At 42.4% G+C, this 25,729-nt stretch overlaps 2 protein-coding genes and 1 long non-coding RNA gene across 3 annotated transcripts in view; 2 read left to right on the forward strand and 1 right to left on the reverse strand.

The window, feature by feature from the left end:
- Nucleotides 1-5,153, forward strand: part of LOC140356738 (HERV-H LTR-associating protein 1) — a 64,373-nt gene extending 59,220 nt beyond the window's left edge. The window contains exons 10-12 of the mRNA XM_072441927.1: nucleotides 3,840-3,981; nucleotides 4,276-4,358; nucleotides 5,060-5,153. Coding sequence (XP_072298028.1) covers nucleotides 3,840-3,981; nucleotides 4,276-4,358; nucleotides 5,060-5,103 — 269 coding nt within the window. The 3' untranslated portion in view covers nucleotides 5,104-5,153. The remainder of the gene's footprint in view (nucleotides 1-3,839; nucleotides 3,982-4,275; nucleotides 4,359-5,059) is intronic.
- Nucleotides 1-25,729, reverse strand: part of LOC140356743 (uncharacterized) — a 522,351-nt gene that overhangs the window by 55,392 nt on the left and 441,230 nt on the right. The gene's annotated exons all lie outside the window — the stretch shown is intronic.
- On the forward strand, nucleotides 13,526-25,443 carry LOC140355626 (otoconin-90-like). The gene is made up of 5 exons (XM_072440291.1): nucleotides 13,526-13,632; nucleotides 13,915-13,983; nucleotides 15,456-15,648; nucleotides 25,215-25,327; nucleotides 25,424-25,443. The coding sequence occupies exons 1-5, from the start codon at nucleotides 13,560-13,562 to the stop codon at nucleotides 25,441-25,443; spliced, it is 468 nt and encodes a 155-aa protein (XP_072296392.1). The 5' UTR covers nucleotides 13,526-13,559.

Raw genomic sequence — 25,729 nt, forward strand, 5'->3', positions numbered from 1 at the left:
AAAATGAATGACTGAATAAGAGCTTTTAAAGCACCAAACGTTGCTTTAAACTTTCCATTAAAAAAAAACTTTGTGATAAGGTTTGTTCAATAAAAGCAACTTGAACCATTAAAAAAAAAAAGATATTTCCTTAGTTTGTTAAAAATGTTAAAGGCAGGAGGTTCCCAAAAACATGCTCAAAAACAACTCAGCTGTCTCAAATAATAAACACTTTTTACTTTTCAGTATCCACTGTAAATACTACTACAGATATTGACAAATACACCACTTTTAATTTTGTACTCCACCACTGGTTGTTTTCCAAAACAAGTTTCAAATACTGTAGTTATTCATTACTGTAAGCCAGGGTTATTCAACATAAGGCCCGGGGGCCAAATTAGGCTTTCCAAGTGATTTAAGTGCTGGTTTAATTCTGGGTTAGCCCTGGGTCAGACCTGGTTGGGCAATTTTGCAAAGCAATGTGGTTGAAGCATTCTGTTATTTCTCACAAATATCTAATCAGTAATAATTTTATTGTATTAACTAAATCTGTTGAAAGTATTGGGTATATTTTGCGACCTTAAATGTTGTTACAGTAGACGCATGATGGTCACTTCACCTAGAGACCTTGGCCCTCCAAAAAATAAGGCCTTTCCGGAAAATTAAGTTGAATAAGCCAATTCACTTCCAAGAAAATGTATTGTCACTATGCCAAATTTATGATTTTTGCATATTTATCACCACCAAATCAACTTGAATACCTCACAAAGACAACAATTCTCAAAAAAAGTGTGGCCCTGAATGACCATGATGCAAATGTCACATCACCAGTTATCACAAACATTTCGACAGTTGCTGTCAAGGGGCCAACCAGGTGTTAGATTCAAGGTGCAATATTTTTTACAGTGTCAGACTTGATTAGATTTTTACCCACCTTGAATTTACTTTTTTGAGAAAAAAAGTCAAATCAGGATGGATGCAGTTACATTTTCTTGCAACTTACATTAAGCAGTATACAGCAAATGTAATCATTTAGTTAGATCACTTAGTTAGTTTATTTGTGGAGAAAGTGCACATTATACATTAACAGTAGAGAAGCATTATAACAGGTTGTAGCTCAAGTGCTGGGCAGACTGATTTTATTAAGTCCCACTGAGCTGTAAGCATCTCTTTTTCAGGGGATGAGCCAATTATACATATTTTTAGTGGTAAGGAAAATCAGAGTACCCGGAGTAAACGTATGCAGACAAAGGGAGAACAAACAAACTCTACACCACTTGGGAATCAATCCTGGGTGGGACCTTTGTGCTGTAAAGCACGAGCGCCAACTGCTGTGCTATCGTGCCGTCCATTTTCAGCCGAGGAGGCGTCCTGCTGAAGGGCTTTTGTTCTGCAAATCCAGGATTTAAATAAAAATAATTTCACTGAAACGAAATCTTTTGAATAATAGGAAGGTCTTATTTATTTCAATTGTTCAAACTTGTGCCACTATGAAACACTGAAGAATAAGAGATGTCTTCTGTTAATATAAAGTATATGACATCTGCTACGACATCTGCTACGATAATAAAAACATTGCTTTATTTGCCATTTTATTGGTAGGTCATTGAGATCATTCTGACTTGTGGTGAGCCATTTCCATCTTAAAGCAATGAGCTAACGAATTAAGAATCTAATTTGCTGTATACTAATGTGCTTATGCCATTCATTTCATTTATAATATTTTAATTATAGTAACAAAGATTATTTATATTTTCAGTCATTTATTGTTTCATGCAATTCTCGGACTGCTTACCTTTGTAATATTATACAAAAGACAATCTTCCAACAGACACATCAGTGGGATACAAGAAACAGTAAAGCAGCAGTTCTTGGGTGAGAAAGGTTTGTCAAATTGTGAACTAAATAAAAAAAAACTTGTCACGATCACCCTTTCAACGATTTCAGAAACATGTTCGCTTTTCATTCAGCCATCAAAATCATCAACTAGGCGCAGGACTGCACACTGGACATCTTTTGCAACCCGTAGACAGGACACTATGTCACACAACATTAGGAACAAGCCAAAACAGCTTTTGTTAAATCCAGTCAGAAAAAAGCACAAACTTCTTCCACGTCCTAAAATACACAAAGTGCGTCTATGTGCAATAAAAAAAACGATGCATATATCTCCTAAAATATGTCTGTTGGTGTCACCATGTTGGTTTAGGTTTGTCCTTTCTACTGTGGTGACAAAGAGGTATGTTTAGAGCTTAAACCAGGGGTGTCAAACATCCGGCCCGCCAGACGTTTTAATCTGGCCCAACAAACATCTTGAATTCATATTTAATTAAAAAAATATTTTCATCCGTAACCGTTTTTAATCGCTAAAACTCACGTCCCACAATGCCGCTGGTGGCCGCCCCTCCCTGCGCGACCCTTCACTGCCGTGTGTGCTGCCGAGGGAGAAGTGCAGACGGAAGTAAGACGCGCGTTTGCGCACTTTACAGCACTTACGCACCTCTGAGCAGAGGTCTGAGCGAGGACAGACGTGTGTGGTTTAGGAAACACGTGGAAGAAAGAAAGGAGAAGGTTTTGTGGATGTTAGAGCTGTGCTAAAAGTGGAGCTAACAAGAAAACATCCAAACCTCTACAAACCTGGACAGATCAGCAGCCACAGGTAAAAACACAGGTCAGAGTGTAATAAAGTATGAATATGACTGTGTCCACACTAATGTGACTGTGACACAAACACAATGACCTAATTTGAGTCACTACATGAATCATTTGTCACTAAGATCAGCTTAAACTATGAAAATAGCTCATATTGAGTTTGAGCAGAAACATGTCTGTGATATGAACATTTCACATCAGATTTCACATCAAAAGTCAATGTTCCTGTTCCTGCTGCTGCTGAATATGGACTCAGTATCTCACCTGCTGCACATTTGTGCAACAGTCTCCACAACTATTACTAGGCTGTAAAAAATATATTTATTTCTTATATTTTTTATTGTTTTATTTTGTACATAATATTTGGCCCACGATTTGACAAAAGAGTTTTGTTTGATGGAACACTGTGGCTCATGCACTTATTCTATATTTTCAAGGCCAGAGGCGTAACTTAACCTCCTTATTTAAACGCTCCCACGTGTGTTTGTATTTAGTGGTGAGTCAGTTCAGGTGAACAGATAACTACAGATAACTACAGATGACTACAGAAAACTACACAGATGTGGAAATGTTACATTTAAAAGGTTTTTTAGATCTTGAGAAGTTTATTTTGTTAAGTCAAATACAATATTTTTCAGTTCCAAATACCTATTTAACAATATTTAAGAATAGACTAAATGTTTATCTCTGTAGATCAACTCTGAAGTTGTAATGCACATAAACAGAAGCAAAGTGTTGGTAAAATTACACTTGTTTTTCTTAATACATTTTAGTTTATGAGAACAAACGTGTTTGTAATTTCTTTTAATTGATCCAGTAATTGCTTCAAAAACAGCGTAGGCTATATGAAGCTATTTGTTTTTTATATTTTTTTATTATTTTATGTTTTACGTTATGTTCGGCCCGCGACCCAGTTTGAGCATCGAAATTCGGCCCGCCGCCCAAAATGAGTTTGACACCCCTCTCCAGCTAGATGGTGCAGCCGGTCAAAAGCGCCTTCATGGACAACCGAGTCCAAACGCATGATGGGGAATGCAGTGTTGGGACAGAGCATTGGGACAGATGTTGAGAGCTTCAGTTGAGAGCAAGTTTCTTATACGTTTCAAGGTTGCCAAGTTGACGAGGCACATTTAGACATTTAGAGAAATTTGTATTTATTTTATTTTTTCACAGCTGTTTTTGATGATTTTTTTTGTATGTTGTTGTAGGTTGTCCATGGAGAAGACCTGAGCTAGAGTTGTCCACAGTGAAGATCAGCGCACACAAACTGCAGCCCTGCGTGTTTGAGCTCTGCAAGTTCTACTCCCAGTGTCTGTGCAGATCCTTAAGAGCCAAAAGAACCAAGAAGAGGTGGGGAAATTGTTGGAAGAGATTTGAATGGAGAGCAAAAGGAGGCCAATGAATCATTTTTGGAAAGAATTTAGAAATTTAGTAGAAAATGTATTTTTTTCTTTTTTTTTTAAATAAATAAAAAGAGTGTAGAAGAATTGTAGAAAATGTTAAGAAAACCGTGACAAAAATCTGTTGAGAGAAGAGCAAAGTCAGAGCAGGCAACATGTTTGTATGGAAACATCAGAGGGACATTATCAGTAGTTGTATTTATAAATGATAACTCTTTCATCTCATGCTGGATTGGTGTTGCAGATATTGCTCTGACAGTCACCTGTGGTACCAGAAGCACACTGTGGAGGTGTGCCGTCGAACACGTAGACTGTCCTTCTCTAGGAGTGAGTGCGCACACACACTCCCCACACACTCACAGATACACATCAGTTTGTATGATTGCTTAATCTGCCTGTTACCGTATATCAATCTCACCCATCCAAGCTCTGGGATTTAAGACAGAGTTCTTGGAGTTCATGGTTTATGTGGAGAATAGTAAATGTACTGATTGATTCACTTTGCCCATTAAGACAACCGCTGTTGTGAAAAAAATACATTGAATTGAACTATCAAGGCTAAGGACTGCGACTACTACCAGGATTCAGCAGACACTTTTTGACTGGCCATGATTCCCCAGACTCAAATGAAATATATAAGATAAGATAAGATACATTATATATATATATATATATATATATATATATATATATATATATATATATATATATATATATATATACATATATATATATATGTGTGTGTGTGTGTGTGTGTGTGTGTGTGAAGTGAGACACGCCACCAGCAGCAGCAGGGCCCATTTCACGGAATCTTGGGATTTTTACGTCTTTGTCTTTTTCTTGGAGGCGAGATATGCCTCAGGTGTGGAGCATCTTCCGCAGCCTCCCTCCTCTTCACTTTCCACAGGCACATGCACACACACAACAGTTGTTTGCTAGTGGAGCTATTAGGAACCCGGGGGGCAGGGCTTCGACTCACGTGCTCAGGTAGCCATTGTCCTTAAATAACCCTTTGTCTTTGTCCACAGATCTCAAACAAAGATGTTTGTCAAAGATTTGCAACAAACTGTGACAGAGGCCCCTTCACCAGGCCACTGAGCTCCAGGCCCCGCCCACTCCACCATCTCATCACTCCAGCCCCACCTCCATCCTCAGAGCAGACCGGTGGTTTGGACTCAGTTGAAATGTTCAACGTAGAGAGACAAAATTAAAAAAAAAAGTTTAAAAATCCGGAAATCACATTGTATGATTTTTAACACTAATTCATTTTTATGTTATTGCTTGCAAGTATTTGAACACCATATCAATGTTAATATTTGGTACAGAAGCCTTTGTTTACAATTAGATATGATTAGCTACAATTAGAGATGAAAATAAAATGATTAATTCTATGTACTTCGATGATATCACAGAAGCAGAAATCAAATCCATGGTTGCTCAGTTTAAAAACAAAACATCGACAGACAGTCCTACAACCAGTCTTTCACTTCTGGACTTTTCCTGGAAAATAATCCCAGTATTTAAATCCGGTGAAAAATACTGCCTAACAAACTATCGACCAATTTATTTAATTTCACAATTTGCTGAAATCTATTTGTTTATAGACAAGACTCATTCATAGCAAAAATAATGTGTTGAATGAGTGTCAGTTTGGTTTCAGGAAAAAACAATCTACAGTTTTAGCATTTACACAGATAACAGCCAAACCAAATATCACCAAAGCAATTGAAAATAAACAAACCGCTCTAGCAGTGTTTATCGACCTCAAAAGGGCCTTCGATACCATAGACACCATATTAATAAAAAAATTGCAGGGCTTTGGAATAAGAGGGGGAGTGTTAAATTGGATTAGTTCCTACTTGGTAAATAGATAACAATTTGTAAAGTTTGCTGGCAACACCTCAATAAAACTAAATATTGAATGTGGAATTCTCCAAGGTTCCATTCTTCAAAATTAGAACTCACAGAGTTCTAATTTGTGATACCACTCACTAGAATGTCCGTCCTTGTTTACTACTCGATTTTTGTGTTATTAAATCCCCCAGATACAATTTTAATAAGTCCCTCGCTCGGCTGTCCTTTGACTCAGACCTAATTATAGAGGTCAAACTCCTTTGACTCCTCTGGATCCGCCAGCTGGTCATTGGCAAACTTCAGACGGGCCCGGACATGTGCTGACTGAACTTTCTGGGCGATGCATGATTTTAAACCATGAAGGCGTAGTGTATTACCGATTAACCTTTGCAACTGTGGTCCCAGCTCTCTTCAGGTCATTGACCAGCTCCTCCCGTGTAGTTCTGGGTTGCTTCCTTACCTTTCTTATCATCATTGATACCCCACAAGGTGAGTTCTTGCAGGGATCCCCAGTCCAAGGGAGATTGACTATTATCTTTAGCCTCTTCCATTTTCTAACAATTTCTCTTTTTCACCAAGCTGCTTGCCATTTGCCCCATAGCCCTTTCCAGCCTTGTGGAGGTCTACAATTTAGTCTCTGGTGTATTTTGACAGCTCATGCCCATGATTGTGAGGTGGACAGGTGTCTTTATGCAGCTAACAAGCTCAAATAGGTCCAGCCAATTTAGATTATTAAGTGGAGTACATGTGGACTTTTTAAAGGCAGAATAACAAGGGAGAGCCAGAGAGCCAGAGTTCGAGCTGATTCAAATACTTATTTGCAGCAATACAAATAAATTATTTAAAAATCATACAATGTGATTTCCGGATATTTATGCATTATTTTTATTCTGTCTCTCACAGTAGAACTGCACATATGATTAGAATTTCAGACCCCTCCATAATTTCTAAGTGGGAGAACTTGCGAAATAGCAGGGTGTACTACAATACTAAAATCAATTTTACTCAACTATCCATCCAACCATCCATCCATCTTCTTCTGCTTATGCCTGGTTGCGGCGGCAGCAGTCCAAGCAGGGACTCCCAGACTTCCTCCTCCCCAGACACTTCTTTCAACTCCTACCGGGGGGATCCCGAGGCGTTCCCAGGCCAGCCGAGAGACATAGTCCCTCCAGCGTGTCCTGGGTCTTCCCGGTGGGACATGCCCGAAACACTTTCCTACGGAGGCGCCCAGGAGGTATCCGGAACAGATGCCTGAGCCACCTCAGCTGGCTTCTCTAGACGTGGAGGAGCAGCAGCTCTACTCCGAGCTCCTCCCGTGTGACTGAGCTCCTCAGCCTATCTCTAAGGGAGCGCCCAGCCACCCGGCGAAGGAAACTCATTTCGACCGCTTGTATCCGCGACCTTGCCGTTTCGGTCATTACCCAAAGCTCATGACCATAGGTGAGGGTAGGAACGTAGATGACTAGTAAATTGAGAGCTTTACTAAACTACGTGGACAAAAATCTGACAGCCACATTAAAGGGACATTAAAATACATTTTAACAGTAAGGTTACAACTATGTTCCCTCGTCATTAGTTTACTCAGAGTTTTTGGATTGATTCCTGCATGTTTTGAGTTAATTCTTGATTGTCCTGCAATTGAGACTCAATTGAGACGCAAACACCTGCTGCTTGTTACAGTGAAATGTCAAGGCTTATCGGTTCTTTAGTTTTGAAAAGGCAGTCGATGAACGTGTTTCTGTTACCATACCGTTTTAGATACATTTATTGTTTTACAATGAAGACAGTGTAAAATCATGAGCAGTAATACAAATGACCCAAAACATCATTATAGGTCTTCTTTAACGTATCAAAGAAAAATCAACCAGAATCTAAAAGAGGACTTAAAGGTGAGTTGTGGTTGTGGATGTTGTGGATGGACTTCTGATAATATAATTTGCTGAAACTGATGGCCAAATGGCAGAAAAATAAATAAATTAAAAACAATAATTAAAAAGTAAAGGAGGGATGTAAAGCAAAATCAACTTTTATGTGTTTATATAATGATTATCCTCAAGGTTTCTTTTTCTTCAAGGTTTCTACTTTTTCCCAAAGAGGTTTGGTAGTTTTTTCTTGCCAAGAAAGAGGGTCTAAGGATGCTGGGATGCTGGGACATTGCCAAGTCCCTATGAACATTGTTTAATCTGTTCTCACTGTCGCCCTTCTAGGCAACTCCTGTTGTGATTTTGGGTGTTACAAAAATAAATTGAATTGAAATCATTATCTTAACCAGAGTTGTGTTTTTTTATGATTACATTATTATAACTTATCCATGCATTTGTAACATCTAGATTAGACTACTGTAACTCCTGCTCGCAGCGTGCCATTAAAGCTCTATAAAAAGCTTTCAACTGGTTCAAAAGGTAGCAGCAAGATTACTAACAGGAACTAAAAGAAGAGAACACATTACGCCGGTGTTCGAGTCCCTTTACTGGCTCCCTGTCGAGTTGAGAATCAAATTTATAATCCTACTCCTGACTTACAAAGCCATAAATAACATAGTCCCATCCTACCTCAAAGATGCTTTAGAACCATATCATCCAAACAGAGCTCTTCGCTCTCAAAATCCTGGCTTTCTGGTGGTCCCAAGAGTCTCTAAAAGCACAATAGGAGGTAGAGCGCTTAGCTACCAAGCTCCTGTGTTATGGAATCACCTCCCTGTCCATGTTAAAGATGCAGACAGAGTCTCTTCATTTAAGACCAGTAAAACGTTCCTCTTTGAAATCGCTTATGGTCAGGCCAGTGAGGAACAGAAATAAAAACCTACAGTTTCAGCTACGCTGCCCTAGGAGCAACTATGCTGGGGGAAATATGGCAGCTTGAGCACTATCTTCTGCTTCTGACTACTTATTCTATCAAACAATATTTAATATTTAATTTCACTGGCAATCTGTTCATTGCCTTTTCTTCTTCTTCTCCCACTTCCCCGCCGGGAGTGGAACAGGCACATCGATGACCTGTTGACCCAGATGATATCTCACGTCCGCCTCTCTGTCTGAGGGAGTCATATCCCTCCTTCACTATGGAACTCCTCCAGGTTTCTACTTTTTCCCAAGGAGGTTTTGTAGTTTTTCCTGGCCGAGAAGGAGGGTGTAAGGACAGGGGACACGGGAACATTGTTTAATCCGTTTTTCACTGTCGCCCTTCGAGACAACTGCTGTTCTAATTTTGGGCGTTACAAAAATAAGAATGAATGAATGAATGAATTGAATATTATACTTCCTTGTGTTTGTCATATGCAACACTCCAAATACATGTGTAAATATTGGCTCCACAAATTCTTCATATGGCCACATTATGGATTAACACTCCAAATCCTTCAGCCTAATATTAACCCCAAAAAATAAACAGGTTTGTCTTTAAATTAAACAATCACACCGCAGAGGCCCCAGCCCCCCCCCCCCCCCCCCATCTCTTTAACATATTACTGATTACTGTAAAAAAGGGCCTAAGTGCATATCCTGTCCTAATAAGGAAAATGGTATGCAGTGAGGAAAATACATTAACAGACTTCCAGGATGGCGCAGGATTAGCCTAGTCGCAAGGCTTTGTCTCTGTTGCAAGGCTTTGTCTCTCATTTCACCTGAAAAAAATAAATAAATCAAGTAGCAAGATGCTTTAAGAGCTGTCTAATCTGACAAAGACACCCAAATTAAAGAAACCTTTGACATCTAAACAATATAAGATGAGAAATTGAAAACCGGTTACATGAACCAACCGACCAGTCTCAGAATGGGGGTCTGTGACTGCTGTGTTCTCAGCAAAAAAAGAGGAGACGCCGATCCTCCGCCTGATGATGAGGTTGCGATACCACTGTAATAAGGAGCACGCTCTGCAAGCCGTTATATTTTACTCAAGATTTATCAGAATCATTGTCGGTGAACAAAAACATAACATGAAACAACAATAATAAAAGCAAAATATAAAAAATATGGCATGAGTAAAAAATATGGTAAATACTGAAATTTTATTTTTTATTTTTTTGGAAATATACTAAATATTTACTTAAAGGCGCGATGGACGATTTTTCGGCGATTTGAGAACGCAGGCGGAAGCGCGCACGCACACTCCCCCGTGCGGACTGATACAACACACACGTGCGTTTGTTTATTAGCGCGACGGATCGCATCGCATCTCTCGTCTCCCATAGATTTCTGTCTTCTTCTGAGTCAGCTCGAACTGTCTTTCTCCGTCTTCATTTTGTCCCGTACACTGAGGGAACTATATTATAATAGATCAATGCGCTTAGACACGCGTAAACGTGGGGACGAACCGCACGCGGCTGCAGGTGAGCGGTAGGTGCGTTTTATGATTGATACGTGGCAGGACTAATTGGCAGTCCACGCCACGAGGAAATAAGACTCTGATTTGGGTCAAAAGAATCGTCCATTCAACCTTTAACTGTAAATTTTTTGTACATAGTTGGCATATTTTAATTTTTATCCTATAGAAGATTTAAATTGTTTTTCTTTAATGCATGCCCTTTTTGATTTTATAAATGTTGTTTTATCATTGTTTTATCGATGTTGCAGCGAATCACCAAAGCAAGTTCCAATGTTTGTGAATTTTGTTCAATGGCAATAAACCTTTTCTGAGTCTGATCTGAAATAAGATAATACGATTTGACTAAATAAGATATACTATACTAGATACTAAATACTTATTACACACACAATTTAGTCAGATTTATTTGAGTTGGATACACTGCACAACAGTGAAAATGAAAGTTGTTGACATGAGTCCAATGGCAGAGGGAAAGAAACTGTTTTTGTGGCGGGAGGCCCTGGTTCTATGGGCCGTAGCATCTTGCCTGAGGGGAGTGGCTCAGAATATCAAATTAAAAGCTTTGGTATTTTGAAGTAATCCTTTGGCGTGAGTTGTTATAACCACAAAATTAAACAAAACCAGTCTGAATTTTTTTTGTATCAAGCCATATAAATCAGAACTTTAAAATCATATAAACATTATTTACATGCATTAATAATCCGGACAACCATTCTACTCAATATAAAAAATAAAAAAAATGGGAAAGAGAAGGTTATTTCGCTCTGAAAGACAAAGAATGGGAAAATATATGTAAAGCCCAAAGAAGGACCACAAAATCACATGAGGGAGTTTTGTTGTAAAAATGTATCAAGTTTTTTCATAACACTATGTCGAAGTGCCCACTATTGTCAAGGAAATACAGTGAAACGGTATTCCACTGGACTTCAGAACTATGTATTTGGGCCTTAAAACACCTATGAACACAATAAATGGAAAAAGGCAATCACAAAGAAATGGATGATACAGACTGGACTGATATGGTAACAGACATTAGACAAATGGAAATGTATGTGTATATATATATATATATATATATATATATATATATATATATATATATATATACACATTTGAAACATTTGATAAATAGATCGTCCCACTGAGATGATCCAATTGAGATAACTGATCTCTTTTCCAAGGGAGTCCTGGCCAAGAACAGCAGAAATTAGTTATAACATCAACACAACATTTAGACCAGGGCTGTCCACGTCGAGTACCCATATACATTAAGATACAGACCTAAAATGTTCCGACCAAGCCTTATCAGATGTACCACTATACCTCAAATCTTGTGATCAATACAGTAATGATTGTTAGTTGCTGCCCTACTTCACACTCCCGCACTTTTTGGGATTATGCATGCATGCCCTGCTCCCTCTCTTTAACCCGTGCATTGGATAAGTCCAGGTCAGGCCCTTGGGTCAAGCCTACTCACAACAAAGCCACCTCTGTCTCATCGACATGCCTTTAAAGCAGAGCACCTGCTAGACCTGTACTCTGGTGTCACTGGATCCCCTGACCTGAGCAGGTGGGTGGGGGAGGGGCATTGGGGAGGTGAGCGGTCCAGCTAATGTCCTGCCCAGAGCTGAGCCAACCCTGGAGCTCCACTGACCTGCAGCGACGGGAGGTAAGAACTTCTGCATGTGGTTTATGTAGTTTGTATATGAGGGGGAAAAAACGCTTTGGAAAACTTTGCACATATTTGACATTATGAGACAAGGAAAAAGCCAGGTCATGGTTGAGACAGCCTGGTCTGGACCTAAATGTGGTCTTCAATGGACAGTAGTATAGGACGAAATCCAGACTGCACCAGGACCAAAACAGAACTGTAAATTAGGAATAAAAAATGTAACTTTATGGGAGTGTTACTGTTCTGGAAAGAAATCTCCAAACCTAGGATCCACAAATGTTTCTCTTTCTCATTATTTGTTTGGGATCAGCTCCACAAACATGTCCTATTAATCTTGTGGTTTAAAATTGTTTCAACTGAAAATCACATTTTTGGAGTTGAATAATGGCACCACTTTTTGAGGCTATTGTGAATTAAATATTTAGCTTTGTACCAGCTTTTGTTTCATCTGGATAGGCCCAGTAATTACATATACGAACCATAAACCAGGGCCACAAATCTGCAATCTGACAGTGAGACAAGAGAGACAATGAAGGGAAAGAGGAAGAGGAGTTGTCCATTTGAAACTTGGAATGTAGTTACTTATGTAAATGTAGAGAAACATGTATCACAAGTTGTTCATCATGTGATGTTTTCTTATAATAAAGGCATTTTATATGAAACAATTGACAAAATGGAACATATTTGGGGCATAAAAATGGACAGCACTAGTACTGTTGCATTAAGGCTGCTCTTTTTTAGAATAGATTTAATGACCACAGGCTCTTGGGAATGTTCCAGATTTAAGAGACACGTTGACTTTTGTGAGTGAGTAGTGCTAACAAACTACTCAACACAGCAGACTTTAGAATGTTGTTAAGTAACACATCAAGGCAGCATGTACAGTAGATGAACTCAGACTGGTTATGATCTCTTGGGCAGTTTTTTAAGTTAGAGGTGCAAAAGGAGTCAGTTCTAAGTGTCTAGCAGGCTGTTGGGCATTATATGCATTGTGGAATTGATGGTGTTTTTAATGTCCTGAACTTTGTCTTATAGAAGACCTCATTGCACTTAGATCAGATAGAGTCGGGGGTAAATACAAATATCCAATTTTTGCAGAAAAATACTCCTCCATTGTTGCACATACAATTTGGTTGTAGACATACATTTTATCATTGTAAATCTCACAATGAACCTGGAGCATTTCTATCACAGGCATTATCCACATGAACATTAAACCAACTTGTAATGACTAACCCATATAGGCTGTGCATTAAAATCATGAATACAACTTTGGCAGTGCTAGAGAGGCTTGTGTAGAACAACAAAGAATATGGATGGAGACTCTTTTAACTCCATTTGGAAGGACACAACAATATTATCCCTAAAAACTTCACCATTTTGGATATGATGTCTGTGTAATCCCTCAGTTATCCAGTTTCAGTGTAGTAAGCTCCTCCCATCAGAAAAACATAAGGCAGTGATTCACCAGTTCTGTTAAAGGACCTGAAGAAGCTTCTTGTGACCAAACGGCTTTGCTACCTTTCTAAACATAGATCTTTAACATGTTACGACCCACAGCTAGGCAGTGCTGAAAGCAGCGGTATGAAATATAACTGAAGATTTTCAGAAAAAACATAAATGGTTCTTTTTGTGTTGCAGACTTCCACTGCATTTTGAAGGTGGTGTTTATATGAATGACTCGAGGCTCCATCAGAGAGGCTGCCATGTTTCTGCTTTGGATCCTGCTTGTAGCCTCCTCTGCACAAGGTAACTTCTAACACTACTAACAGCAGGGCCAAGGTATCAGGACCATGTTAGATAATTAGATATGTTGGGGTCACAAACATAACTTCCCATTGGACTACTCCATCCATAGTGGACAGCAAGGTTATGTTTGCCCAGTTCTCAATGATGCACTGATCAGCAGCTTCAAATACTACTAATATTATTAAATGACTACTACAGGGGAAATGTGTTTGATAGGAATGCGAATAGTGTCAACGTTTGCTTTTAACCTTGATGAATTGATTATCATGGTCTTCTCCTCAGCTCTTGAAACCAGTTCATTATTGTGCGCTGATCCAGAAACGGGAGTCCAAAGATCTGACAACATCCTTGGTAAGAAAATATATCTTTTGAGGAGATGGGTTATCAGACTATGGACCCCATTTATTAATCCAGATACTGAAACTGCAAATATAAACTTATAGCATGTGCCATATGTCGACGTGTTGCACTTGATTTCCAACTCGAAAATGCACAATTATTTCTTCCTCAAAAGTGATATGTAAATGGGAGTTCAGCAAGTGCAAATGTGTGTGAGCCTCTGCTCCTATATTGAGTGTCTGAAAGCCACATTTAAAAAGTCAAAGGTGTATGTCACAGTTTGTTTTAGCTTCTGTGACAAAATGATAGCTCAGTCGAAAAATTGGTGAGGTGATTTTTATTTTTATTTATTTGTCTCCAAAACAGTGGTAGAATATTTCCAGTGAGCAAACAACGACAAACAAAGTATGTACAGGATCCAAAAACTTACAGCAAGAACAGGGTCTCACATCATGCTCTCCTTGGCACTCTCCCCAGCAACGAGCCAAGCTCCCTTTTAAACCCCCTAGCCCCTCCCCTGGGCAAACCAATTACCAAATGATAGGGGTGAAACACAAAAATGGCATAAATTAACAAAAAACACCAAAATCATTTTGCCCCTTTAGTTTTGAATGAAATCCCCAAAGCCCTCCATTTGAGTCAGACATTGATAACCAATGAAGCAATAATTACATACCAAAAACACATTTCAATTAATCCTTTGGTCACGTGACCAGACCAAGCGCTGCAACTTGTGTTTAAATCGCAACTCGGCAGTGCCCACCGGACAGGAGGCAGTGACAGCAGCAGCAGCAGGTGAGTGTGGTGCATAAGCGCCGAGTTTGCACCCTCGAACGCTCTATAGTGGGGAAATGTGTTCGGGCAGTGGGGAAACAGTTTGGGGAAGTGAAGGGCCATGATGCAGTTGACCGGGCCCTCAGCAAATGTAAGAGCGCACCGGGCGATATTTTTTTTAATAATTTTAGCAATCCAGTAAACTGTCGATTATTTTCTTTGATTAATAGATTAATCGAGTAATCGGGACTTTGATTAATAGATTAATCGGGAATTTTTTGTTCATTCCATAAACCATTTAAAAGCATATTAAATACACATTATAGTTCATAGTAATAAACAAATAACAAATAAGGAGTTTAACTCAATATCACATAAGTATGTCCCCAAAACAGCAACATTTCACACAAGTCATTCTGTGCATTCCGTGCGCTACAGATTCACATGTTTTTAATCACATAGGTAAATTAAACGAATCATCAAGGCAATAAATGAAATTATCAAAGCTTTTTTGTAATCAAATTACTTATCGATGCAGCCCTATTTGAATCCTTCTCTTGAGTCCTGGTTCTCTTCTTGACCCATGGCTCTCCTCCTGACCCCTGGTTCTTGACTCCTGGGTCTTGACCCCTGGTTCTCCTCTTGATTCCTGGTTCTCCTCCTGACCCCTGGCTTCCCTCCTGATGCTGGCTCTGTGTTGTGTGTTGCAGAGTGTGTGGGCGAGCGTTTCACTTGGCTGCACTCTGTCCTGGAGAGCTTCTCCTCTCTGCTGCTTTTCAGTCTGAGGCTGCGCTGCTTCACAGGCCTCTGCCCTAGTGACCTAGAGGACTACGGCTGCCAGTGCCGCTTCTATGGAAGGGCTGCTGTGGGGGCCAGCGGGGGCCCTGTGGATGAGCTGGATGCGTGAGTACCCTAACCCTAACTCTCAAACAGTCAGACTCCAAACTCATCTATGGCCAAGTCCAAAAAACTGTCAAAGGACACCAGAAACAAAATTGTAGAACTGCAACTGTGGGAGAAATTATTTGAAAGTGGAAGACATACAAGGTTCTCCACGCAAGTTCTCAGCCTGTGGGGTCAAAATGATCACAAGGTGATCAAATATTCCAGAACCACATGGGGGGACCTAGTGAATGACCTGCAGAGAGCTGGAACCAAAGAAACAAATGCTACCATCAGTAACACTGCCAGGGACTCTAATCCTGCAGTGCCAGACATGTCCCCCTGCTTAAGCCAGTACATGTCCAGTTCCGTCTGAAGTTTGCTAGAGAGAATTTGGATGATCCAGAAGAGGATTGCGAGTGTCATTTGGTCAGATGAAACCAAAGTAGATCTTTTTGGTATAAACTCAGCTCGTTGTGTTTGGAGGAGAAAGAATGCTGGGTTTTATCCAAAGAACACCATGCCCATTGTGAAGCATGGGGGTGGGAACATCATGCTTTGAGGCTGTTTTTCTGCAAAGGGACCAGGACGACTGTTCTGTGTAAAGGAAAGAATGAATGGGGCCATGTATCGTGAGATTTGGTGTGAAAATCTCTCTCCATCAGCAAGGGCATTCAATCAATCAACCTTTATTTATAGAGCCCTTTATGACACTCAAAGTGACCAAAGTGCTTCCCAATAAAATCAAGGCAATACAGAACATAAACCTAAATAAAAACAAACATTGAGGAAGAAATGAGGCTGGGTCTTTCAGCACGACAATGATCCCAAACACACCGGCCGGGCAACTAACGAGTGGCTTAGTGAGAAGCATTTCATGGTCCTGGAGTGGCCAAGCCAGTCTCCAGATCTGAACCCCATAGAAAAACTTTGGAGGGACTTGCACTTGTCCGTGTTGCCTAGTGACAGCCCCAAAACATCACTGCTCTAGAGGAGATCTGTAAAGAGGGATTCGCCAAACTACAATTTAATTGCCAACAAAGAGTATATAACAAAGTATTGAGATTAACTTTTGTTCTTGGCCAAATGCTTCTTTTCCACAATTTATTTTTTAAAGGGAGAGACATTACAAAAACATCTACTAACAAAAGAATCATGAAAAAATAAAATAAAAGTCCCAGTTGGTCCAGTGAGTTACATTTTTCCATTTCCAAATTACGTCCAAATGTTAGTTTTTCCATTTGTCTAATGTCTGTTATTATCAGTCCAGTCCTTGATTGGTGGTGGTGTTTGTGTCAGCCATTTATTTGTGATGAATATCTAGTGTATTACAAAGGTATCCATCAATTGTGTCCATGGCAGGAGTTTTGAGGCCAAAGTACATAGTTTGAAAGTTCAGAGGGATAGCAATTTCAAAAACAGTCTGCAGTGCATCGAGAACTCCAATATTTCTGAGTAACAGGGCCATCCCAAAACACGTGATAGTGGTGTACCTCCTGGCTGCTACAGTTTCTCCAACTCTTTGTAAAACAAGATTACTCTTTCCCATTTGTTTTTAATATATTTAGCAGTGTAGTTGTCCAGATTAAAAATGCATTGATATAATGTAGATATTAATTCAACTAATAAGATAGAAAATAAACTTACATACACAAATTACAGTTCAATTTGCAGATGTGGTGCAGAAAGTTAACAACAACAACTTTAATAAACAACAAACACAAGATAACATTAGACACAAAGACAACAAAGCAAAGCTGTAAGAATAAGTCTGGTTGCTGATAAAGCTTTTGATTCTGTTAGCTGGCCGTATTTATTTAAAGTGCTAACCAAATTCAAAATAGATGATTTAGTTAGAAATATTGAGGCTCTTTACAATGGCCCAACATCAAGAATTAAAATAATCTGTCACTTGACGCACTCACTGGGTTTGGATAGAGGGTTAAGGCAGGGTTGTGCTTGGTCCTTCTTTTGTTCGCTTTGTACATTGGCGCAATATATTAGACAATCAGAAACAATTTACGATGTCTCAGTTGATGGGACAGAGCAAACATTTGCCTGCTATGCCGATGATGTCTTATTATATCTCACCAAACCAGAAATTTCAATACCTAATGTGAGGCGTTTCCTTCAAGATATTGGTCCAATATCTATGTACAAAAATACTTCTCTCTTATTTGCGATTCTCTCCTTTAGAAAGGCCTACCCATTCAAATGGCAAACGGAAACTTTTAAATAAAAAGGTGTAATTCTACGGTAAAAACTACCAACAATAGTTGGATAAAAACTATACTTTTCTCCCCAAGAAAGGGGCCAGGGGTTCCTGTACAGGCCTTACTGGCAGATAAAAATCTGGAGGAAGTCCCTGGGTAAAATCTGTGCTTGGAAGGAGCAAATCAAAACATACCAACTAAACAGAGATGTTAAAATCTTAAACTGGTTGGCTTATGACCAATGTTTGGTACTAAATAGTTCTGACCTCAGGTTCAAGGTCTGGATTACAAAAGGTATATTTGTTTCTCACCAGATTGTAACATGAAAAGCTTTGGCATTGTAGTCGCAAAATCTCGATGAAACAAAAAAGCAAGTTGTCTTGTTTCAAAAGTAAAATTTTTAATCTTGTGGTTGAATCAGAAAGAAACTTGTGCGGACTCGGCCATACTCGTGGAAGGCCGAGTCCACGCGTCTGTCTCCTGCCTTGCTCCCCAAAATGTGTCTGTCCCAAGTCCCGTCCCAAGTCGACATGTCCCCTTCCGTAAATCACAGATGGTCACATGACCCATTCCACATTTACAATTCACAATCAGGTCTTAGAGGGCAGAGATGCAAATGGCACAGGCAAAAGGAGATCAAGAGATACAGGGTTTACATTTACATTTTGACCGCCGACACCTAGAGAGACAACAGGCCAGTCCTGGACACCCGAGGTTCCTTTTATTCGAATGGGGAGGCGGAAAGTTTACCAACACAGAAGAACAAAAGCAGCTGATTGCCCTGGTGTGAGGGCCTGGCCCTGGGACATCCTGGTCACCCCAGGGTGTCCAGACATGTAAATGTACAGGCATCGAGCAGTCTATGTCGAAGCCTCAGAGGCAATAGTTTGCAAAAATAAATTGAATTGAAATAGAATTGAATGGAAAATTGAAAAAGGCAAAGGGCCAGATTATTATTTTCCACAACAGCATGTTGAAATAATCTGGTTTACAAATCAGAATTTACAAGAGTAGTAATCTAAATTATATCAATACATTGCTAATCTGGACAACTAATCTTGTCGGTCAAAGATTGGGAAAACATTTGTACATCCCAGTGGAGAACCTCAAAATCACATGTCTGGAAAAATGTCACCTTTTTCAAAGTGCTCATTATTCTCAAGGAAATGCTAATAGGCCATAGGCTAGCTCTCAGAAAGGGCCTAGAAAATGACTTCCGTCCCAGGGTCCTGGGAAATACTTTTTGTTATGGTTTCTATCAAGTAAAATAGTTAAACTTCTTCCACCAAAAGTTCCTCAAGCGGGAACTTTGTAGTTAGTGGGTAAATTGTCTGTTGGAAGTTGGGAAATGTACGAAAATATGCAATTATTAGCCTCTTGTAGCATCTTTCACTCAATTTATCTCAGAAAGTGAAAGGGTCACACTCTTCATTTTTGGCACATATACAGACAATACAATGAATATTTGATGTGTGAAATATCAAGTAGATGGGAGTGGTAGTCTTGAATTAGTCATATGTTAAAAAAGCCATAATTTCAAAATTATCTCATATTGAAACAAGCTCACCATTAGGGTTGTGTTCAAAATATCAATCAAAAAATAAAATGATATTTTATTTTTATTATATGATAAGTTTTGTGGCCCGTAGGCTTTAAACAAGGTGGAATAGTACTTTTGATCTGCTGTTTGTGCTGTGCTCCTCTCGGTCGAGGTGAGAAGGAGCTGTGGACCTGATCAGAAGAACTGACGTTTGGCCTGAATTATTTGCTGGCAAAGGTGAAGATTGTTGTGGTGCTGCTGCTGATGAATCCATTGGTGGAAGCTGAGGTTGTGGTGCTGCTGATACATTAGCTTGGTCTTTGGTTGCTGGAGCGGCTGCAGGTGAGCGGTAGGTGCGTTTTATGATTGATACGTGGCAGGACGAATCGGCAGTCCACGCCACGAGGAAATAAGAGTCGGATTTGGGTCAAAAAATTAAAAAAAATCCTCCATCCAACCTTTAAGTTGAAAGTAGCGTTTTTTCTTGTAAAAACGGTGGACGTCTAACCACTGGATGACACTGGGATTGTATTGTGGAGTCCTTTTTCAGATTCTTAAGTGACTATCCGTGCCTTTAGCTCATGCATTTCTTGTTGATATTTCTGGCAGCAATCACAAGAGGGTTTTTTCCTTCTTCTCCCGAACATGTTGCTGGTTCATCAGATATGTTATTAAAACTGTAACAAAAATCATCTTAAAATCCTTGGTTTACTTTAAAAAAAAAAAATTAAGATTTATGGAAGAAAACAACTAAAATAAAAAAAAACTGTAAAACTGCTTATTATTCACAAGGACATTCTAGCTGTTGGAGAAACTGTGGTTGCTAGGAGGCTCATCATTTCCATGTTTTTTGGGAATGTCCTGTCGCTCAGAAATACTGGACTGAAACAAAGAGCTACAATCTATTTTGGACATTGCCATTCCACTTGCTTTTGGAACTATGTATTTGGGTCTTAAAACTCCTGCCATGGACACAATAAATGAATATCTTTCGTAGGAGAAAAGGCCATCACAAAAGAAAAATTATACAAGCCACCAAGGACACCATAATGGACATATGGAAAATGAAAAAAACAAAACACTCACATTATACTCAATTTGGAAAAAGAACACAGACTTTGGACCAGGTGGGACCAATATTTGTTTTTCAATGTTATTTTGTTTAAGTAAAGTTCTGTATTACCTGTACACCACCCCCTACTGTATTGTAATGAGATTTGCAATATGTTCCGCTGTTTTGTATTAAACTGCGTATGGCTATAGCTATCAACAATGTAGCATGCAAGAAACAGTAAAATATTTGTGTGTAAGTATTTTCACTTAAACACTTTCTCATATTTTCTCATATATCTGAACCACAAACTGGACTGGACTCATAACACAGACGCACTGTACAGGAAGAGCCAGAGTCGGCTCTACCTCCTGAGGAGACTCAGGTCTTTTGGAGTGACAGGGCCACTCCTGAAGACCTTCTACGACTCTGTGGTGGCATCAGCCCTCCTGTACGGTGTGGCCTGCTGGAGCAGCAACATCACAGAGGGGGAGAGGAAGAAGCTGGACAGAGTCATCAAGAAGTCCAGCTCCGTCCTGGGCTGTGCTCTGGACTCGGTGCAGGAGGTGGGGGACAGGAGGGTCCTGGCTAGATTCACATCTATGCTGGACCATGAGTGTCACCCCCTGCAGGACACTCTCTCCGCTCTGGAGAGCAGCTTCAGTGAGAGACTGATCCACCCTCGCTGTGTGAAGGAAAGGTTCCGTAGGTCTTTCCTTCCTGCTGCTGTCAGACTTTATAACAAAAACTGTTAGTACTGAACACTCGCAATACTGACCTAACCTAATACTGATGTGCAATTCTGTCATGTGTGCAATTGCTGTTGGAATTCATGTGCAATTCATGTGCAATTACTGTGAAATTCATGTGCAATCTATGTGCTGTCGTGACACATATTCATGTGCAATTACTGTCGTGATCACATGCAATGGTATTTATGTATTTATTTATATGTCTATGGGAGTTTTTATTTATTTATAGGAGATCTTCTACTGAAAGTGTTTTTCAGACTTCCTATAAGTGATCTGTTCTTCTGTATCTACCTCTGTATCTACCTGCGTTGCACCAATGAAATTTCCCCAGGTGGGAATAAAGGAATGTCTTATCTTCCATCCATCCATCCATCTTCTGCCGCTTTATCCGGGGCCGGGTCGCGGGGGCAGCAGTCTGAGCAGGGACTCCCAGACCTCCTTCTCCCCAGACACTTCCTCTAACTCCTCCGGGGGGATCCCGAGGCGTTCCCAGGCCAGCCGAGAGACATAGTCTCTCCAGCGTGTCCTGGGTCTTCCCCGGGGCCTCTTCCCGGTGGGACATGCCTGAAACACCTCCCGAGGGAGGCGCCCAGGAGGCATCCGGAACAGATGCCCGAGCCACCTCAGCTGGCTCCTCTCGACGTGGAGGAGCAGCGGCTCTACTCCAAGCTCCCCCCGTGTGGCCGAGCTCCTCACCTTATCTCTAAGAGAGCGCCCAGCCACACGGCGGAGGAAACTCATTTCGACCGCTTGTATCCGCGATCTTGTTATTTCGGTCACTACCCAAAGCTCATGACCATAGGTGAGGGTAGGAACGTAGACCGACCGATAAATAGAGAGCTTTGCCTTTCGGCTCAGCTCCCTCTTCACCACAACGGTCCGATGCAGCGACTGCATCACTGCAGCAGCTGCACCGATCCGCCTGTCGATCTCACGCTCCATCTTTCCCTCACTCGTGAACAAGACCCCGAGATACTTGAACTCCTCCACTTGGGTCAAGGACACCCCACCCATCTGGAGAGGGCAAGCCACCTTTTTCCGGTCGAGAACCATGGCCTCGGATTTGGAGGTGCTGATTCTCATCCCTGCCGCTTCACACTCGGCTGCAAACCGTCCCAGTGCATGTTGCAGGTCCGGGTTTGATGGAGCCATCAGGACAACATCGTCTGCAAACAGCAGAGATGAGATCCTGTGGTCCCCAAACCGGACACCCTCCGACCCCTGACTGCGCCTAGAAATTCTGTCCATAAAAATTATGAACAGAACCGGTGACAAAGGGCAGCCCTGGCGGAGTCCAACATGCACTGGGAACAGGTCTGACTTACTGCCGGCAATGCGAACACAGCTCCTGCTCCGGTCATACAGGGACCGGACAGCCCTGAGCAAAGGGCCCCGGACCCTGTACTCCCGGAGCACCCCCCAAAGGACACCCCGAGGGACACGATCGAAAGCCTTCTCCAGATCCACAAAGCACATGTGGACTGGTTGGGCAAACTCCCATGAACCCTCGAGCACCCGATGGAGGGTATAGAGCTGGTCCAGTGTTCCACGACCGGGACGAAAACCACTCTGCTCCTCCTGAATCCGAGGTTCGACTATCGGTCGGATTCTCCTCTCCAGTACCTTGGAATAGACCTTACCCGGGAGGCTGAGGAGTGTGATCCCTCTGTAGTTGGAACACACCCTCCGGTCCCCCTTCTTGAACAGAGGGATCACCACCCCGGTCTGCCAGTCCAGAGGCACGGTCCCCGAACGCCACGCGATGTTGCAGAGACGTGTCAACCAAGACAGTCCTACAACATCCAGATACTTTAGGTACTCAGGGCGGATCTCATCCACCCTCGGAGCCCTGCCACCGAGGAGTTTGCGAACAACCTCAGTGACTTCAGCTTGGGTGATGGATGAGCCAGCCTCCGAGTCCCCGGTCTCTACTTCCTCTTCGGAAGACGTAACTGAGAGATTAAGGAGATCCTCAAAGTATTCCTTCCACCGTCCGACGACATCCCCAGTCCAGGTCAGCAGGCCTCCACCCGCACCGTAAACGGTGTTGGTGAGACACTGCTTCCCCCTCCTGAGGCGCCGGACGGTTTGCCAGAATTTCTTTGGTGCCGACCGATAGTCCCCCTCCATGGCCTCCCCGAACTCCTCCCAGGCCCGGGTTTTTGCCTCTGCGACAGCACGAGCGGCCTGCCGATACCCGTCGATGACCTCAGGAGACCTACAAGCCAGAGTGGCCTGATAGGCCTCCTTCTTCAGTCTGACGGCATCCCTTACTTCCGGTGTCCACCACCGGGTTCGGGGGTTGCCGCCACGACAGGCACCGGAGACCTTGCGACCACAGCTCCGAGCAGCCGCATCAACAATGGAGGCGGAGAACATGGTCCACTCGGATTCAATGTCCCCAGCCTCCCCCGGGACATGGGAGAAGCTCTCCCGGAGGTGCGAGTTGAATACCCTACTGACAGAGGGCTCCACTAGACGTTCCCAACAGACCCTCACAATGCGCTTGGGTCTGCCAAGTCTGTCCGGCTTCCTCCTCCGCCAGCGGATCCAACTCACCACCAGGTGGTGATCGGTTGACAACTCTGCCCCTCTCTTCACCCGAGTGTCCAAGACACGCGCCCGGAGGTCTGATGACACAACAACAAAGTCGATCATTGACCTCCGGCCTAGGGTGTCCTGGTGCCATATGCACTGATGGACACCCTTGTGCTTGAACATGGTGTTCGTTATGGACAATCCGTGGCTAGCACAGAAGTCCAATAACTGAACACCGCTCGGGTTCAGATCGGGGAAGCCGTTCTTCCCGATCACCCCTCTCCAGGTGTCACTGTCATTCCCCACGTGGGCGTTGAAGTCCCCCAGTAGAACAACGGAGTCCCGGTCGGTGCACTGTCCAGTACCCCTCCCAAGGACTCCAAGAAGGCCGGGTACTCTGCACTGCTGTTCGGCCCGTAGGCCGCCACAACAGTGAGAGACCCCACCCGAAGGCGGAGGGACGCGACCCTCTCGTTCACCGGGGTAAACTCCAACACGTGGCGGCTGAGCTGAGGGGCTATCAGCAAGCCCACACCAGCCCGCCGCCTCTCCCCGCGGGCAACACCAGAGAAGTGGAGCGTCCAGCCCCTCTCGAGGAGATGGGTTCCAGAGCCCAAACTGTGCGTGGAGGTGAGGCCGACTATATCTAGTCGGTATCGCTCAACCTCCCGCACAAGCTCAGGCTCTTTCCCCCCCAGCGAGGTGACATTCCATGTCCCCAGAGTTAGTCTCTGTGTCTGGAGATCTGGTCGCCGAGGCCCCTGCCGTCGACTGCCGCCCAGATCTCTCTGCACCGGCCCCTTATGGATCCTCCTGCGGGTGGTGGGCCCACGGGAGGGCGGCCCCACGTCGCTCTTTCGGGCTGTGCCCGGCCGGGCCCCGTGGGGTAAGACCCGGCCACCAGGCGCTCGCCATGGAGCACCCATCCCAGGCCTGGCTCCAGGATGGGGCCCCGGTGACGCCGATCCGGGCGACGTAAACTGCCTTGTTTGTGTTGTCATCATAGAGGGCTTCTGAACCGATCTTTGTCTGACCCGTCACCTAGGACCTGTTTGCCTTGGGAGACCCTACCAGGGGCATGAAGCCCCCGACAACATAGCTCCCGGGATCATTCGGGCACTCAAACCCCTCCACCACGTTAAGGTGTCGGTTCAAGGAGAGGTATAATAATAAGATAATATCTTATCTTATCTTATCTTATATTGATTCTCATTATTACACACTAACAATAAACCACCATCCCGCAACAGTCTTGCTTTTACACCACCTAGTATTTCAAACAAAAAATTTGAGATGGCCACAGGTTCTACCTACCGAATTTCATGCCATCCTTTTACCTTTTTCTATTTCCTCATCACTCAAATATCAGATGTTGCCATTATATCATCATTTACAGCATTATTTGGGACTTGCGTTGTTTGGCCCAAACAAACTGCGCAATAGTGCCAACTAGGAAGTCTTTTCTGCAGGCTCACCCTTTTCTCTTTCCTCAGGTGCTGTGAGAGCCATAGACTGTGTTACCAGAGTGCTGCCCCCTGCAGGCAGAAGGTTCCCCTGCTCTCAGATAACTTCACCTGCTCGGCAGCAAACCTGAGCCTCAGCTGTGGTGAGTGGAGTAGAGTGACCCTATCTGAAGAATATGTTGCATGTACATTTATATCAGTTCCTTTCAAATTTGAACCCATAAGCTTTTTGTGGCAAGGTAGAGAGCAGAAGTGGTAGAGGTCTAATAAGGGGTGTTTACACCACTGCATCAAAGCGTCCAGTTTACATTCAGTCTATGTGGGCGTCCAGCGTTTTTGCGGTACGAATCCTGCGTTTTGGGGGTCGAACATGGCGTCGGGGGCGTTTGAGTGTCGGACGCTTTGGACGCATGGCCAGAGAGTCCAGGGCGGCCAGAGTGGCCGACGCAGAAAAGTTGAAAAAAGCTGAACTTTTTTGCGGCAGACACGCAGCAACCAATCAGAGATTATACTCTAGTGAGTGTCTACGCACTACCCGGAAGAAG

Source organism: Eucyclogobius newberryi, unplaced genomic scaffold (assembly GCF_026437365.1).
Source record: "Eucyclogobius newberryi isolate DKJ021-1_F unplaced genomic scaffold, fEucNew1.0.hap1 SCAF_12, whole genome shotgun sequence".
Taxonomy (NCBI): domain Eukaryota; kingdom Metazoa; phylum Chordata; class Actinopteri; order Gobiiformes; family Gobiidae; genus Eucyclogobius; species Eucyclogobius newberryi.

Excerpts from the sequence above, each read along its gene's own strand:
- LOC140355626 (XM_072440291.1), top strand. The coding sequence starts at position 13,560 with ATGACTCGAGGCTCCATCAGAGAGGCTGCCATGTTTCTGCTTTGGATC. Across the intron at positions 13,633-13,914 it reads TGTAGCCTCCTCTGCACAAG|CTCTTGAAACCAGTTCATTA; the intron begins GTAACTTCTAAC and ends TCTTCTCCTCAG. Across the intron at positions 15,649-25,214 it reads CCTGTGGATGAGCTGGATGC|GTGCTGTGAGAGCCATAGAC; the intron begins GTGAGTACCCTA and ends CTCTTTCCTCAG.